The sequence below is a fragment of the Salvelinus alpinus genome, chromosome 8 (genome assembly GCF_045679555.1).
Source record: "Salvelinus alpinus chromosome 8, SLU_Salpinus.1, whole genome shotgun sequence".
NCBI classification, from domain to species: Eukaryota; Metazoa; Chordata; class Actinopteri; order Salmoniformes; family Salmonidae; genus Salvelinus; species Salvelinus alpinus.
The window spans coordinates 53687090-53705357 of NC_092093.1; the positions used below are offsets into that span (position 1 = coordinate 53687090).

General features: G+C 46.4%; 2 protein-coding genes across 3 annotated transcripts in view; both read right to left on the reverse strand.

Moving 5' to 3' along the window:
• Nucleotides 1–597: 597 nt before the first annotated feature.
• Nucleotides 598–5322, reverse strand: LOC139583286 (leukocyte elastase inhibitor-like). Its single transcript, XM_071414191.1, has 7 exons — nucleotides 5118–5322; nucleotides 4492–4690; nucleotides 2996–3136; nucleotides 2614–2731; nucleotides 2205–2347; nucleotides 1313–1480; nucleotides 598–1121 (listed from the first exon to the last, which is right to left on the reverse strand). Exons 2-7 carry the CDS (start codon nucleotides 4657–4659, stop codon nucleotides 717–719), a joined length of 1143 nt encoding a protein of 380 aa, XP_071270292.1. The 5' UTR covers nucleotides 4660–4690; nucleotides 5118–5322; the 3' UTR covers nucleotides 598–716.
• Nucleotides 5323–5373: 51 nt separating this feature from the next.
• The window catches only part of LOC139583287 (zinc finger CCHC domain-containing protein 2-like), a 71993-nt gene continuing 59098 nt past the window's right edge, over nucleotides 5374–18268 (reverse strand). For both annotated transcript variants that reach the window (XM_071414193.1, XM_071414192.1), the window contains exons 8-14: nucleotides 16572–16632; nucleotides 16012–16156; nucleotides 13812–13876; nucleotides 11472–11554; nucleotides 9922–10038; nucleotides 8303–9712; nucleotides 5374–7830 (exon numbers count right to left, since the gene is read on the reverse strand). In XM_071414193.1, the coding sequence (XP_071270294.1) occupies nucleotides 7769–7830; nucleotides 8303–9712; nucleotides 9922–10038; nucleotides 11472–11554; nucleotides 13812–13876; nucleotides 16012–16156; nucleotides 16572–16632 (1943 nt within the window). In that variant the 3' untranslated portion in view covers nucleotides 5374–7768. The remainder of the gene's footprint in view (nucleotides 7831–8302; nucleotides 9713–9921; nucleotides 10039–11471; nucleotides 11555–13811; nucleotides 13877–16011; nucleotides 16157–16571; nucleotides 16633–18268) is intronic.

Genomic DNA, 18268 nt, shown 5'->3' on the forward strand with positions numbered 1-18268 from the left:
TCCACCATTCATTTTTCCCCAGAGGATTTTAGAAACACTTAAAGGGCTGTTGTGTAGGCTTATCCTGGCATGACATTATGCTAACCGTGTAAATCTCTCTAGGACAAGGTGGCTTATTATACACTAACATGCTGGATTACAGTGTTCATTTTGTGCATGATCAGTGCTAGCCGGGGTCCTTGGCGTAGGGACATCCCATTGAAGTTAACATGTTCAATGGTTCGGTAAGGGTTATGGTAAAGGGAAGAGGAGTGGATGGAATAGGGACGTCCCAAGGATCCCAGATAGCACTGATCATTTGTGCATACACAGTAACTTAGATTAGGAAGTGTGACTAAGGACCCACACTTAAGTTGATATATTCTTTACTATTCCTGTAAACATAGTTGTTTAATTGAATAGAACTCCAGTATTCAAATCAGAAGACTAGGAGAGTGTTCGTAAGCGGAACGAAAAGTACAAACACGTTGAGGATAAATGGTATTTCAGTGTGTCGAATTAGGTGGTCAGAGTAGACAAACATTGCTCACGATAAGGTAAAAATGTACTAGATACATCATACCATCAGACCAGTAAGAAAATTCATCAAAAACATACTCAACGAATAAATTTTTTATTGACAAAGATCACCAAGCACAGATGGGATATTGATGTAGCGGCTTCAGTATATACGTTTAAAAACCCCTCCAAGTGGAATGTCCCAGTTGCTATGGCGCCTAAGGGGAGCAGTAGCGACCATAGAACAGAATGCTCTCGGTGTTGTTGTGGCTGATGAAGAAAAGAAAGGGGTGGTCGGCAACAAATGTGGGGGTCCTCAAGGCACAGCGCATCCCCACGATGGCGGCCACGGCGGCCGCCGCCTCTGTGCCCTCCTCGTTGACTTCCACGAAGGCCTTGTGCACCACCTCGGACAGCTCCAAGTCGTTGCTGGGCGACATGCCCGAGAAGTCGCCTTTGGAGAGGTCGAAGGCGTCCGTCATGCCCATGCTGATCAGCAAGTCCTTCAGGTCAAGGGTCTCCTCCAGCTTGAACTTAGGCAGGCCCACCTGAACCTCCACCGCTTCCATCATGTCAGGCCTGGTCCACGCCACCATTTTCTCATAGGTCAGCTGCTTCTCCAGCTGGTGTTTGGGGGGTGGGAAACAGTCATGACTGACACTTCTAAAAATATGAAAATGACAGACTGTTTTCAGTTTGAGCTAACCCTCTAATTACCACAACGCAGTTATAAACGCAGGTATTTGCCGTGCAGTTAACTGTGTATTGTATAGGCCACAAACCCCATGTTGCTGACAGAGTAAACAAGTCCTACCTTCTCCAGACCAGTGATGTGGTCCTCCATGTCGCTGGGGAGCATGATGAACATGCTCAGTTCGTTCCCCTCGTATTGCAGACACAGGATCTGGCAGTTGACCTCAGGGATGAAGGTTAGGGGGAACTTGGCCATCTGATGCATCATTTTCACTGGCTTACTCACATTCTGGATCCAATGAAAGGTGTAATTTGTGACTACACAATCATTTCACGAGGGTGGCAAAAGTTACTCATTGATTGTCATGAAAGTGAAGCAAGCTACACATGTTCCTGACACATTGTTAGTGGACTGAGTTTTTAAATCAAGGGAGGGATGGATGACCAATCTGACTACAGTAACAGTTGTATAAGAAAGGTGTCCTGGCCTCCCAAGTGGCGCAGTGCTCTAAGGCACTGCATCGCAATCCCAGGCTGTGTCACAGCCGACCGTGACCGGGAGACACATGAGGCGGCGCACAATTGGCCCAGCGTCGTCTGGGTTAGGCTGGCAGGGATTTCCTTGTCCCATCGCGCTCTAGTGACTCCTTGTGGCAGGCCGGGAGACTGCAAGCTCACCAGTTGAACGGTTTCTCCAGCGACAAAGTGGTGCGGCTGGCTTCCGGGTTAAGCGAGCAGCGTGTCAAGAAGTAGTGCGGCCGCACGGCTCCCGAGTCCGTACGAGAGTTGCAGCAATGGGGACAAGACTACCAATTGGACATCACGAATTTGGGGGTGGGGGGGGGGGGAATGTAGTGCCCCCCAAAAAACTAAATTGCAGTTTGGTGCAGTTAAGGCTCTTTTCCCTTAGAAGCGTTACTCTAAAGACTCATGATGAATGATCACCAGGGGTGTACATACATGTTCAATGCGTAGACAGTAGAATAGGTTCTTTCTGTCAGGCTGGTTGGTACCTTGTTCAGTTTGAACATGGCATTGCTGGTGCTGGCCTCCTTGAACTTCTTAAACCAGTTGCCTTTGAAGTAGATGGCGTTCACCAACACCAGTCTGGTCAGGTGGTCGACAACCCCCTCCGGCAACAGGTCCTTTATTTTCTCTACAAAAATACAGAGACTAGAGGTGAGAATTACATTATTACTTTCTTCTTCTACACCTTTGTTACAAACAGCAGATACGTCAAGGACACCTAATGGAAGAAATCAATTAAATCTCAATCTAGTGGTCCCTTAAAGGTTTTTACACCGAATGAGAATATTTATCATTAAACATTTCAGTGAATAATATCATGAATATTGTGGGGGAAAAAATAGAGAGTTAATGCTATTGTGCCCATGGAGACAACAGCTTTTGGCCTCTATTCACCAGAGGTCTGCTTCTCCACCCAGGCATTGATGTACTTTCTGGAAGTCTCCCCATTGGTCTTGAAGTCCACAGCCTCCAGCTCAGCATCGTAGTGCTTCTTGGTGTCGCCGAGGAAAGTCTGTCACATTCACCACAGACACAAGAGACTAAGACAGGATATTGACTAACTTTATAAACCACTTAGTACATAAAAGAGTCTAGTCTACAATGGACTAGACTATGTACAGTTAGTCATAGAATGTATAGGACATCCTGGAAATTGCTAATGTGATGTATCTCTTTGTATAATGACTTTCTAATACAGTCATTGGGGTCAATTCAGAAAGGAAAATCTAATTTCAGATGCACGCTTACTCCACTCACTGTACATTGTGGACATTACCTCAACAAACTGGTAAGACTGTTCTCCGTACAGGCGATTGGCCAGGCTCAGTGAGTATGGGGCTCCCTGCAGGTTCAGGTCATGAATGAGTTTGCCGAAGCCAACATGGATGTCACCCGTAGCTTTGTTGAAGCACATCGTCTATTGACAAAATAGGAAAAAAACATTTACATGTCCCCAATGTCACATTGTGGTTGCAACTTCCTGTGACATCCATTTGTCATTTAGACAAGTCCAGATTACGTTCATGTTGCTGACCTATTACAAAATTATTGGTTTGTGACCAGAAATTCCTGTTTATATTTCCTTAACAATTATGAAAAAATAAATAACACGTTGAAACCTTAGGAGAGAAAATAAGCTAGTATTCCCTCCAGTCCCAAATGCTGCTACTGCGCAAATAAAATTGTATTTGTCACATGCTACAGGAGTAGACCTTAGTGAAACGCTTACTTACATGCCCATAATCAACAATGCAGTTAGGAAAAAAATTATTGAAGCGCAGCAGTAAAATAACAATAGCGAGGCTATATACAGGAGCTGCTGCTATATTTGTGTATTTTATGTATGGGGCTAATATCCCATAAATAAACCACAGAACACCTACAGTAGTAGCTTGTTCCCAGCAGGGGAACACGCTACTAGACACTAATGTACTAGACACTAATGTACTTGTCCTCTTCCTCAGTTGTGCACCGGGGCCTCCCACTCCTCTTTCTATTCTGGTTAGAGCCAGTTTGTGCTGTTCTGTGGAGGGAGTAGTACACAGAGTTCTATGAGATCTTCAGTTTTGACAATTTCTCACATGGAATAGCCTTAATTTTTCAGAACAAGAATAGACTGACGAGTTTCATTTGAACGGTCTTTCTTTCTGGCCATTTTGAGCCTGTAAACCAACACACAATTGCTGATGCGCCAGATACTCAAGTCTAAAGGACAGTTTTATTGCTTCTTTCAAATTAGAACATATTTCAGCTGTGCTAACATAATTGCAAAAGTACTTTCTAATGATCAATTATCCTTCTAAAATAATAAACTTGGCTAATAAAATTAGCTAACACAGCATGCCATTGGAAAACAGGAGTGATGGTTGCTGATAACAGGCATCTGCACACCTATATAGATAGTCATTAACAACATCTACACTGTATTTCTGATCAATTTGATGTTATTTTAAGGGACAAAAAGCAATTCTCAAAAACAAGGACATTTAAGTGACAAATATATTTCTCATTCAACTATAGCTACATTGTCCTAATTAGCACAAACTTGACTGATACTGTATATATATTTTGTTGTTGCCATTTAGCAGAAGCTTTAACCCAAAGTGATGTACATGTTTTGTGTGCATACATTTTGTGTAGTTGTCCATGGTAAACGAACCCACAGTCCTGGCGTTACAAGGGCCATGCTCTACCAACTGAGTCATACAGGATAGCTATGGTTTCAGTGTGTCATATCGACGGAACTCGTAAAAATGGGTCACACTGACTCACCTCTGACATCTGAGTAGCAGTGTTGCCCCTGGCACCCAGAAAAACCATGGCCAGCGCAGCTGAGATGCTGAGAGGGGAGTACAAAACATTGCCCGTTTTGTTCTTCTCTGTGATCTTCTTGAACAACGCAAGGGCGAAGTTAGTACTGGCTACAGACACGGCTTCCATTGTAACTGGTGGGAGAGGAAGGCAGGCAGAACTTGGAAAGAAAAGTAAAAAATGTTAGTATCAGTGAAACAGAACCGTCAATGAATGGGACGCAATTATCCATCTAATGCGGATGCTAAATACAAAGTACGGGGGAAAAAAACTAAACCAGAAAACAGCTAGCTAACGTTACACCTAAATGATAAAATGTCCTGTCTGATGTTACATTTATGCTGTTCTCCTGATTTTGGAGCAATGGCAACGCGTGGCAAAATGTTTGGTCACGTCCAGTTAGCCAAGCAGACATCAATAGTTATGTTAAGTAAATCGGCAAGTTATTCACCAATAAACAAGACAAAAAGTCGTCGCTAATCGTAACTTCAACGGAAAGTTGTCAAAATCAACAGCATAAACATTCCTAAAATATGTTCAGTACCGTCACCAGTTGATTGGGAAAATATTATATTGCAGCTACTCACCAAAGACTAGCTATTTGTGAATGTCAGGTAGCCCTTTTCCAGACAGGTGGCGTTCAACAGACACGTTTCAGGGAACCATCTATAAAACAATTAACTGCAGACACACCCCGTGGCCTGTCAAAGTGCTCTTTTCAATTATTTTCAGCTGACTACTACGGCAAGCCAACTGGATAATACGAATGTACAGTACTATGAAGTAAAAACTACATCCAAGCAGTGTATGGCCTAATTATACACAGAGTGAAATAAACAAAAATAATGTATCATTTTGTATTTATTGCTGTTAATTCCAGGAAAACAGATCAACAATGTGCATAAAAACCCAATTCGTTTTAGAAATATATTTGACCTTTCCAGTACAATAACATTTACATAAAGAATACAGTAAACATACACCTGAAGGTAACAGTGAGTGTACCCCATACAGTACAGCCTGGCAGGTTCATATGTACAATTGTCCTCCAAGCTCACATGGTTCTTCAATCATCCATACACTTCTGTAGTGTCCACATGTTTTCTTTCCCTGTGTTCGTCACATGTCCACACCGTTTTTCAATCAAATTCCAAGTTTGCATCAACATTTTAAGTAACTGCAAGAAATATCTGCTTCCATCAAATCAAGAGATTTAGAGATCCTCACCAGTTTGGGGGGGGGGGGGGGGCAGCTTTTTAATCATGTTTGTGTTTGGAAAACAGTACTAAGTGTGGCTATTAATGAAAATTGACAAAACTTATCATATCAACAAACGAGTGTGTACTCCGTATGCGCAAGTGTAATATATGCATGCACATCTTTTACAACTTGTAGACCCCAAATCTTAAGACAGACATGAAAGAGTTCTAAATCATTGAGAATCCTCTCAAGTGATATGTCTGAGAAGGCAGGTATTGACTTTAAGGTCTGAAAAGGCACTTGCCCATCGGGGCAAGTCAAGAGTATTTTTTTTAGTTTGGCCCGAAGATTATGATCACTTGCCCCCAAAAATGTAAATTAGCTAGTTACAGGCAGAAGTACCATATATTTCCTGCCTTTCACCTACACATACGGGAGGAATCAAACAGATGTATTGAATTCAGTGAATCAGTGAGAAAATATTCAGAGCAGGCTAAAGTTTCCAGACTGCCATAAATTGTCTGTCTTTCACTTTAAACAATGGGGTGGACCAAGAAATATCGGGTTTTATTCTACTGAAATTCTTTGCAGTTTAGTTATTTTCACTTTTTTTTATCAATCCCTGGAAAGCTACTAATCCAGATACCCAAACACCTCCAGTCAGACACCTCCATTAGTGCTCACGCTAATCATGCTCATACTCCACATAAAAACACACACAATTCGTAGTGTGTATGTGCATTTTTTTGTTTTTTGTTGGTACATTTACCAATGTACCAAACATATGCCATAGATCTCACTGCTGCCTTAAATTAAGAAGTGGCAATAAACACGAGTCTCCAGAAAAGTTACATGATATCTGCCTTGGCCACCACAGTCCTATAGAAACGGCTAAAGAAAATATAGTTGTTTTCAGAGGAGAACAGTGTTATCAATAGTAGGAGCCAAATAGTGGCCCCGAACTCTGCAGGGCAGCACAGCATTTCAAAGAGAATACTGGATGGAGGGACACCAGTGTATTGTCCAGAGCTTCACTGTTGCAATAACAACTGGCTCTAGTTCTTCTAGGACTGCTTCAGTGCACTTGAGAAACTTCAGAATTCCTGGTAGTTATAGTGCATATTGTCAAAGATTATAACTAGAAATAAACACCCAGCAGCATTGAACTTCAACATGACAGATATGATATAAAACGTTTTTACTCTGCGCTTCACATTAAATCAAGTGGCAAATGGGTTAAGAAACATGTTTTCGATACTGCCAGATTCCTTACATAAAAAAAAAAAAAACGAAATATGTTGTACATTCATAAACACTGCAGCAAAAACATTAAAATTACCCCAGCTTTTTTAATTTTTTTATATTTTTTACATTAACTTTTTTTGTTTGTACTCATCTTTTGTAGCTGTACAGTTAAACAATACAAATCCTTGTCAAATAACAGTAAGGAGGCATAAATATACCGCTGTAAAAACCAAGTATAGGAAACTCTCATCGAGATCACGTAGGATCCCCATGTATTCAGAGAATAAAATAATTTCCCCAGCTCACACACTCTAGGATACGTGGTGTCATTTTCCCAAGCTCCCACACTCTAATAGACGTGGTGTCATTTTCCCAAGCTCCCACACTCTAATAGACGTGGTGTCATTTTCCCAAGCTCCCACACTCTAATAGACGTGGTGTCATTTTCCCAAGCTCCCACACTCGAATATAAAAAATAAGTTAGTGAACATGAGCTGCTTGCTGTCTTGTGCCAGTTTTCAGTGCAAAATACCAAAAGCCTCTAAGGGATCAGTGGGGTGGGGGGGGTGGTTGCGTCTCTATGGAAACAAGACAGCTTCACTCTCAGCTGTGACGGGGACGTAGAGGATGTCTCCGCCACAAGTACTCAGGACCCTCCTCACACACGCTCTTTAAAAAGGTCAAACCAACAATGACAATGACTGAAAAACATCAGAGTGAAACCCTCTTGAAACGGAGGGTTCTCTCGGACCGCTCGTGACAAGGAACAAGATGGCGGAAGGAAAAGACGTGTTCAGCTAGCGTTGTCTAGTCCTTCGGAAGAGGGGGAGGTGGCGTACTTCAGCCGAAAGCTGCCTGAAAAACAGAGAGGGGACGGCGTCAGTGGAACAAAGAAAACAATACAAAATGGGAGGATTAAAATAACCTCCGAAAAATTAAGCAAAAAGACAAGGAACCACTGAGATGCCCAAAATGCACCTGAGCGGTTGGGATTTTTCTTTTCATTTTTAACTGCTAAGAGAGAGTTTTGATAGAAAAACGTCCACAGATCTCCTCAGATGAGAGAGAGCCCTTAACAGCAGCTCCTGGCTGTAAATAAGTCCTGCCAATGGAGGTGGCTAATAGTCTGGTTGGGGGGGGGTAGGAGGTGGGGAGGGTTACTGCAAAGGTGTGCCTTCCCAAGCTTGGTCAAGGGTACCCTCTGTGTGGTTGGGTGTAGGGTTAAAAAGCCTGGTATGTGATAGAGAGTAAGAGCGGGCTGAAGGGGGGTGCTGCAGAGGGGCCGAAGGGGTCCATCTGAAGAGGCCCCTGGCCGTGGCGTTATTACCTTGCTGTGTTGAATCAACGGAGGTCTGTTTGCAGTCCTGTGCGTAGTGCCCACTGACCCCACAGTTGTAGCAGGAGACGTTGCCGTTGTTCTTGTTGACGCCGACCGCTCCCCCCAGGCCTCCCGAACCGGGCACCATACCCACGCTGGAGGGGTACATGTGCGGGTAGAAACGGTTGAATGGCGACACCATCTGTTGGAGGCTATAGCCTAACTGGGTGCCCAGGTCAGAGTGAGGGTGGGTGTGCAGCAGGGTCTGGCCAGCGTAAGGGGCGGGGGGGAAGAATGTCAGCTGGGCCTGGCCGTTACTTTGCGGGGGCGGCTGGCTGAGGTAGTTGCTGGTGCACAGGGACGTGAACTGGAAGATAGGCGGCGCACCAAACACCTGCCGTGGCGCCATCTGGTGGGGGAAGAAAAACGATGGCGCTGTACGGCTGTTGCCGCAGCCGCCTCGGCAACCGCACGCCCCACAGCACATGGCCTGTTGCTGGTGAGTCGTCTGCTGCTGCTGTTGTTGTTGTTGTTGTGGTTGCGCCTGTTGCTGGGCGACGGAGTTACTGGTGCTGTTGACGTAAGAGGTGGAGTCGGTCTGGGTTGAGCCGGGCGCTGGGCCGGGGGTGTGGGTGGGTACGGACGGGGGCACCACCGCCTGAACCTGTCCAGGGGAAGGCGCTACCCCTAGCGTGGCCATGACGGAAGTGGGGATGGGGGCCATAGTGTACAGGGAGGGCAGGCCCGAGAAAAGAGACACATCTGGGTGCTTGGTGTGAGGGATGCTAAGGTCCCCCAGGGGTACGGAGGGGGTTAGGGGGGAGGCAGGGTCTGGGTTGGAGTAGGTAGGCTGCAGGGGTGAGGCATAGGGCGGACCAGGGGTGATGACACTGATAGCTTCCACCAGGGGCTGGTGGGCAGGGAGGGTGATGATACCCTCAGAGCTGGCAGTGGTCTGTGGAGGGGCTGTCTTGAAGTGCTGGACCAGGGGCAGCAGGGCAGGGCTGCCAGGGGGGTGTACGCCCAGGGCTAGGGAGCCAAACCCTGGGAGTACCATGGGCACTGCAGCAGGAGCATCCCTCTGCTCTGGATCCCCTGGCACGTAAACTGGCACGGTGGTGGACATGGGCTCTCGGAGGACCAGGGGCACCTGCATGATCAGCCCTCCGACCACCTTGTTGTCTACCAGGGCAGCTGCCACCTGGGGGGGCATGACTGGCAGAGGGGCATCGGCAGGTAGTGCCCCGCTGGGCAATATGCAGGGCAGGGGGTGCATGAAGGTGTTTGGGGGATAGTCAAGGCTGGGGGGCTCCCCGACAGGCTTGGCAGAGGCCAGGTGGTGGATGGGGGGCATGGCCCCATCTACAACCTCCTGCCAGGGGAAGAAGGCGTCCGCTGGGCCCTGGCTACTGCCCGTATCTGGGTGAGGGTGATAGCGAGAGAGAGTGAGAGAATGAAAGAGAGAGCACGAGTGAGGGAGAGAATGAAAGAGAGAGCGAGAGAGAGGGATAGAGAGGGAGAGCGAGAGGGAGATAAAGGGAGGGATAGAGGGAGAACAAAAAGTCTCAGTGATGTCCCAAAAATAAGACAAGCCCAAAATCTAATCATGGTGTGTGTGTGTGTCTCACCTTTATCCTTCTCGTCCTCGCTGTCCAGGCTCTCTGGTTTGTGGTGCTGGGGGCTGGAGGCCGAGCTGTAGCTCTCAGACGAGGTTTCGCCGTATACCTCCTGACTGGAGTCTCCGTCTAGACGGTGGTCAGGACACATACAACCCAAACATTCATTCAATTAGATTTAGTTCAAATATGATTTGCAAAGCGTTGATTTACATCAAATAAACTTGAAGGCATATGCGTATGGCTAAAGACACACAGATAAGCAGATCAGATGCCTTATAAACTTTGCCGTACAACATTGCTCTCTGTTGGTTGAATGGAGTTACTACAAGTAGTAAAGGCCTAAACTCACCAATGGCGAGCGTGCAAAGTGTGTATGATATATTTTAGAAAGCATTGTTTTGAATTATATAGACCCAACCGAAGTCTCGTATAACGACCCAACCGAAGTCTCGTATAACGACCCAACCGAAGTCTCGTATAACGACCCAACCGAAGCCTCTGATAATGACCCAACCGAAGTCTCTGATAATGACCCAACCGAAGTCTCTGATAATGACCCAACCGAAGTCTCGTATAACGACCCAACCGAAGTCTCGTATAACGACCCAACCGAAGTCTCGTATAACGACCCAACCGAAGCCTCTGATAATGACCCAACCGAAGTCTCGTATAACGACCCAACCGAAGCCTCTGATAATGACCCAACCGAAGTCTCTGATAATGACCCAACCGAAGCCTCTTATAATGACCCAACCGAAGCCTCTTATAATGACCCAACCGAAGCCTCTGATAATGACCCAACCGAAGCCTCTGATAACGACCCAACCGAAGTCTCTGATAACGACCCAACCGAAGTCTCTTATAACGACCCAACCGAAGTCTCGTATAACGACCCAACCGAAGTCTCTTATAACGACCCAACTGAAGTCTCTGATAATGACCCAACCGAAGTCTCTTATAACGACCCAACCGAAGTCTCTGATAATGACCCAACCGAAGCCTCTTATAACGACCCAACCGAAGCCTCTGATAACGACCCAACCGAAGTCTCTGATAACGACCCAACCGAAGTCTCTGATAACGACCCAACCGAAGTCTCTTATAACGACCCAACCGAAGTCTCTTATAACGACCCAACCGAAGCCTCAATTAGATTGTGTCTCTATTTTTGGGTTAAATCGTTGGCGCTGTAGTAACACAAAATAATTTTTTATTTTGTTATTAATCACTTTCTTCTAGCTCCTTTTAATTGGAAGAGTTAGCTAGGTTCGATTAGACCAATTCATCCACTGATGGAAACAACATTGGAGATATGGACTATCCTGCTAGCATACAGTCCCTGCTCTGCCTGTCTGGTCCTTTCCACCCGCCTCGCTCTGCTTGCGCCGCCCGCCTCGCTCTGCTTGCTCCGCCCGCCCGCTTCTGGTGAGTCTGTCGTTTAAGCCTTTCCTCCAAACCCCCCCCCAAAAAACCATCAAGCAATTTCTTCACAGAGCTACCATTTCAGAGCTTTAGGATAGGAAGAATATCAGGGCAAAATCATCTCCATCGATACCCACCTTTTCCTGTCGACTGTCGCGCTCGCTGAGATGCTGGTGGCACCATGCTCCCATTTGCCAAGTATGCTTTCTTCCCCTTTTCCCTGAAGGAGGAGAGACAAAGACGAGGGTTCGTCGTCAACGATACAGGATAAATGAGGGAGGAGAAGAGGAATTGAAGCCTGTTGCTCGACAGACTAGTTGGTAATAGACCCACTTCAATTTGCTTACCGCCCCAACAAATCCACAGACGATGCAATCGCCATCACTCTGCACACTGCCCTATCCCATCTGGACAAGAGGAATACCTATGTAAGAACTCTGTTCATTGACTATAGCTCAGCATTCAACACCATAGTTCACTACAAGCTCAGCATTAAGCTCGAGGCCCTTGGTCTGAACCCCGCCCTGTGCAACTGGGTCCTGGACTTCCTGACGGGCCGACCCCCAGGTGGTGAAGGTAGGAAACATCACCTCCACTCCGCTGATCCTCAACACTAGGGCCCCACAAGGGTGCGTTCTCAGGCCCCTCCTGTACTCCCTGTTCACCCATGACTTCGTGACCAAGCACGCCTCCAACTGAATCATTAAGTTTGCAGACGGCACAACAGTAGTAGGCTTGACTACCAAAGATGACGAGACGGCCTACAGGGAGGAGGTGAGGGCTCTGGGAGTGTGGTGCCTCGAAAACAACCTCTCACTCAACGTCAACAAAGCAAAGGAGATGATCGTAGACTTCAGGAAACAGCAGAGGGAGCACCCCCCTATCTACACCGATGGGACCGCAGTGGAGAAGGTGGAAAGCTTCCAAGTTCCCCGGCATACATATCACGGACAAACTGAAATGGTCCACCCACACAGACAGTGTGGTGAAGAATGCGCAACAGAGCCTCTTCAACCTCAGGAGGCTAAATACATTTGGCTTGTCACCTAAAACCCTCACAAATGTTTACAGATGCACAATTGAAACCGTCCTGTCAGGCTGTGTCACCGCCTGGTACGGCAACTGCAACGCCCGTAACCACAAGGTTCTCCAGAGGGTGGAGCGGTCTGCCTAACGCATTACCAGGGGCAAACTACCTGCCCTCCAGGACACCTACAGCACCCGATGTCACAGGAAGGACAAAAAGATCATCAAGGACATCAACCTCCCACTGCCTGTTCTCCCCGCTATCATTCAGAAAGGTCAGTAAAGGTGCATCAAAGCTGAGAGACTGAAAAACAGTTTCTATCTCAAGGCCATCAGACTGTTAAATAGCCATCACTAGCACATTTGAGGCTGCTGCCTACAGGCATAGCCGAGGAATCACTGGCCACTTTAAGGAATGGAACACTAGTCACTTTAATAATGATTACATATCTGGCATTACTCATCTGATATGTATATACTGTATTCTATACTATTCTATGGTATCTTAGTCACTTACAAATGTTTACATATCTTGCATTACTCATCTCATATGTTTATACGGTTTTCTATACTATTCTACTATATCTGGGTCCGTTCCGCTCTGACATCACTTGTCCATATGTATATAGTCTTAATTAATTCCTACTTAGATTTGTCTGTATTTGGGTATATGTTGTGTAATTACGCTAGTGTAATGCTAGGTCCTCTCTGTCAGGCCCTGTGGTGGGGGGGGATTGACGCTAACGGTCTACTGTTAGCATGCTAGCTAGCATAATGCTAGGTCCTCTCTTTCAGGCCCTGTGGTGGGGGGATTGACGCTAACGCTCTTCTGTTAGCATGCTAGCTAGCATAATGCTAGGTCCTCTCTGTCAGGCCCTGTGGTGAGGGGATTGACGCTAACGCTCTTCTGTTAGCATGCTAGCTCGCATAATGCTAGGCCTTCTCTGAGAGGCACCACTGTGCTGGTAGTGGTTTTCTGAACACAGTCACACTGTTAGCTTCTTGTGTCCGACGTTCCTCTCATACTCAATCTACAGCCAAAGACAACAAACTAATATGTCTACGAAGCAACACCTATCACAATGTAGAAACTGTACTGTCGGCTGGCTCAGTGTTGAGCCAGTATGTCTGTGTAGGGAAGTCTCTTCACTGTCAGTCAATGTGAGGACCCTTTTAGAAGGCGGGTAATAATGACTGTATTCACTGGGTTAATGATCGACTGTCTTCTTGCCTCATTCACATGCTCTCACTGGCTTTTCTCAGTAGACCCTAGATGTACAGCAGGGGCCGTTATGTATCCAGAGTCTGATCTAGGATCAGGTCCCCATGTCCATATAATCTCATTCATTGGTATCTAAAAGGCCAAAATTATCCTAAGTCAGCACTCCAACTCTGGTACATACGGCTCCTGATTCCCTGGTGGGTTGAACATTGATATAGCCAGTGATTACCTGTCTGGTCCCAGTGGCTGCCTCATGCTGGCAGGGTGGTTGCCCCTCTTCTCACTATCCTGATGCTGTGGACCAGATAGATAGAATTAGCTGTGTGTAAAGTAGGGCTGGAGCAAAACCCTGAACACCCATTTGCTCTCTAGGAGGAAGTTACTTGACCGAGTGTGCCTTTAAAACATATACTGTAGCTCCATTACACTATTTGCCAGAGCAGGATATGCCATAGAGCTGTTGCCTGTTACGTAACCCCTGTCACATGACGAGGGCCCCATGAATGAGGCATTGCTGGACTCTGACCCAGAGCTATAGCGGGAGGAGTGGGTCAAAGGGCAGAGCGCCTCACCCTGGCTAACGCTGATAGCACTCGTATTGCTGCTGAGCTGGACTTGACTTTGGAGCACAAACACACACACACACACACAAACATACACTAACACATGCACGCACACACACACACACGCACACACACAGGTACTCTCTCCAACGTATTTGTACAGTAAAGCTAAAACATTTAATTTGGCTATATACTCCAGCATTTTGGATTTGAGATACAATGTGTTATATGAGGTGACAGTACAGAATGTCAACTTACGTATGTAAATACAAGGGTATTCACATACATACACTATATATACAGCAGTACGTAGACAACCCTTCAAATTTGTGGATTCGGCTGTTTCAGCCACACCCGTTGCTGACAGGTGTATAAAATCTAACACACAACCATGCAATCTCCATAGACAAACATTGTCAGTAGAATGGCCTTACTGAAGAGCTCAGAGATTTTCAACCTTTCTAACAAGCCAGTTTGTCAAATTTCTGCCCTGCTAGAGCTGCCCCGGTCAACTGTAAGTTCTGTTATTGTGAAATGGAAACGTCTAGGAGCAACAACAGTTCAGCCGAGTACTGAAGCGCACGGCCCGTAAAAATCGTCTGTCCTCGTCTGTCCTGGAAGCAACGTCAGCACAATATCTGTTCGTCGGGAGCTTCAGGAAATGGGTTTCCATGTACAATGCCAAGCGTCGGCTGGAGTGGTGTAAAGCTCGCTGCCATTGGACTCTGGAGTAGTGGAAACGTGTTCTCTGGAGTGATGAATCACGCTTCACCATCTGGCAGTCCGACGGACGAATCTGGGTTTGGCAGATGCCAGGAGAACGCTACCTGCCCCAATGCATAGTGCCAACTGTAAAGTTTGGTGGAGGAGGAATAATGGTCTGGGGCTCTTATTTATGGTTCCAGTAAAGGGAAATCTTAACGCTACAGCATACAATGACATTCTAGACAATTCTATGCTTCTAACTTTGTGGCAACAGTTTGGGGAAGGCCCTTTCCTGTTTCAGCATGACAATTCCCCCGTTGCACAAAGTGAGGTCTAATCGCCCAACATCAGTGCCGATCTAACTAATTCTCCTGCGGGTGAATGGAAGCCCCCAGATAGCCCCGCAACAATGTTCCAACACACACACACAACCACACAACCACACACACACACACACACACACACACACACACACACACACACACACACACACACACACACACACACACACACACACACACACACACACACACACACACACACACACACACACACACACACACACACACACACACACACACACACACACACACACACACACACACACACACACACACACACACACACACACACACACGTATGTTGCTTATACAGAGCATCAGCCCTAATTTGGTCACTGAAACAACACATGCTACAGGGGAGGAGTGGAGACCATCCATCTTAAAATAGGACATGTCTGCCTGGTCTAAATGAACTCTTTCTCAGTCTATATAACCCACGGCTATGGGGCCATTTTAAAAGTCAAAAACAAAAAACAACCAATCAAAATGCCTGTTCATACATTGAACATTTGTTTAATTGCTTAACATTAACTGTAAATTCTTTGTATTTTGTGAGAATTAGGCTGTATCTGAAATGGCACCCTACTTCCTGTACAGAACCTCCTTTGAGAATTAGGTTGTATCTGAAATGGCACCCTACTTCCTGTACAGAACTTCCTTTTGGCCCTGGTCAACAGTAGTTAGTAGTTAGTTGACCAGGGCCAAAAAAAGGGAATCGTTCTCTTCCCTATAAAGGGAATCGTTCCCTTCCCTATAAAGGGAATCGGGTGCCATTTGGGATGTAGCATGCTAGCTAGCATAATGCTAGGTCCTCTCTCACCTGCTCTGGGCCTGGCCCCCCAGAGGCCTCCTGGTCGGGTTGAAGCGTGCAGGTCTTCCTCCTCCAGTCAGGCAGGCTGTTGTGCTTCGAGCTGTGTGACCCCTTCCGAATGCTCTCGCCCTGGGAACTTTTGGCATCGGGAATGCTGGGGGGGGGGGGAAAGGGAGGGGGGAATAAGAATCATTTTCAGGTTTTTCATCGGAAACAAATATATGGTGTATATCTGCACTGGAGGGGGGGGGGGTACTCACTTGAAGAAGGAGGTACTCCTAACCACAGATCTAGGATCAGGCTACTCTATCCCCATTCCAAACCACAATCATCAGGTAGTTTCTGGACTAGTGATTAGGAGCAACTTCTACCTTCTAGGGTTGGGTTCAATCCCTTTTCAATTCCAGTCAATTCAGGAAGTACAATGGAATTTCAATTTCAATTCTCTTCAATGCTTTTCAATGAGGAAAATTGGGAATATAAATGTTATTTACTTTCTGAATTGACCGGCATTTAAAATGGGATTGATCCTGCCACCTACTACGGTGTCGGGACAATAGGGTGCCTACCTGAGGCAGGGGCTATTGCTGACATGTTTCTTCCGGTGTCCCTGAACGTACGGATCCAAATCTGAAGGGTAGAGACATTCATTCAGTAATGTATTAATTCATAGTTGACAGGAAACCAATGCACTTTAATCAACATTTCACGTTTTCACATCAACACTCGTTTTCATACCTAATGAGATCAGTGAGTAGCAACAGGCATTCCTCAGTGAGAAACGTTGTAATGCTTTATGACATAGCTAACTTGTTATACTAATAGGACATGTATTGGTTTAGTTCAGCCTGAAAGTGTACGCTGCACATCTGAATATCACAGTACAGTATGCATACGGACACACACACACACACACACACACACACACACACACACACACACACACACACACACACACACACACACACACACACACACACACACACACACACACACACACACACACACACACACACACACACAAAGACACTACAATGTATGTGATTCCTGCTTACAAGCAAAAATTAAAGCAGGTACCACCAGTGACTCGGTCTATAAAAAAGTGGTCAGATGAAGCAGATGCTAAACTACAGGACTGTTTTGCTAGCACAAACTGGAACATGTTCCGGGATTCTTCCAATGGCATTGAGGAGTACATCACATCAGTCACTGGCTTCATCAATAAGTGGATCGATGACGTCGTCCCCATAGTGACTGTACGTACATACCCCAACCAGAAGCCATGGATTACAGGCAACATTCGCACTGAGCTAAAGGGTAGAGCTGCCGCTTTCAAGGTGCGGGACTCTAACCTGGAAGCTTATAAGAAATCCTGCTATGCCCTCCGACGAACCATCAAACAGGCATCAATACAGCGTCAATACAGGGCTAAGATTGAATCGTACTACACCGGTTCCGACACTCATCTTATGTGGCAGGGCTTGCAAACTATTACAGACTACAAAGGGAAGCACAGTCGCGAGCTGCCCAGTGACACGAGCCTACCAGACGAGCTAAATCATTTCTATGCTCGCTTTGAGGCAAGCAACACTGAGGCATGCATGAGAGCATCAGCTGTTCCGGACGACTGTGTGATTACGCTCTCCGTAGCCGACGTGAGTAAGACCTTTAAACAGGTCAACATTCACAAGGCTGCGGGGCCAGATGGATTACCAGGACATGTGCTCCGGGCATGTGCTGACCAACTGGCAGGTGTCTTCACTGACATTTTCAACATGTCCCTGATTGAGTCTGTAATACCAACATGTTTCAAGCAGACCACCATAGTCCCTGTGCCCAAGAACACGAAGGCAACCTGCCTAAATGACTACAGACCCGTAGCACTCACGTCCGTAGCCATGAAGTGCTTTGAAAGGCTGGTCATTGCTCACATCAACACCATTATCCAAGAAACCCTAGACGCACTCCAATTTGCATACCGCCCAAACAGATCCACAGATGATGCAATCTCTATTGCACTCCACACTGCCCTTTCCCACCTGGACAAAAGGAACACCTATGTGAGAATGCTATTCATTGACTATAGCTCAGCATTCAACACCATAGTACCCTCAAAGCTCATCACTAAGCTAAGGATCCTGGGACTAAACACCTCCCTCTGCAACTGGATCCTGGACTTCCTGACGGGCCGCCCCCAGGTGGTGAGGGTAGGTAGCAACACATCTGCCACGCTGATCCTCAACACTGGAGCCCCCCAGGGGTGCAT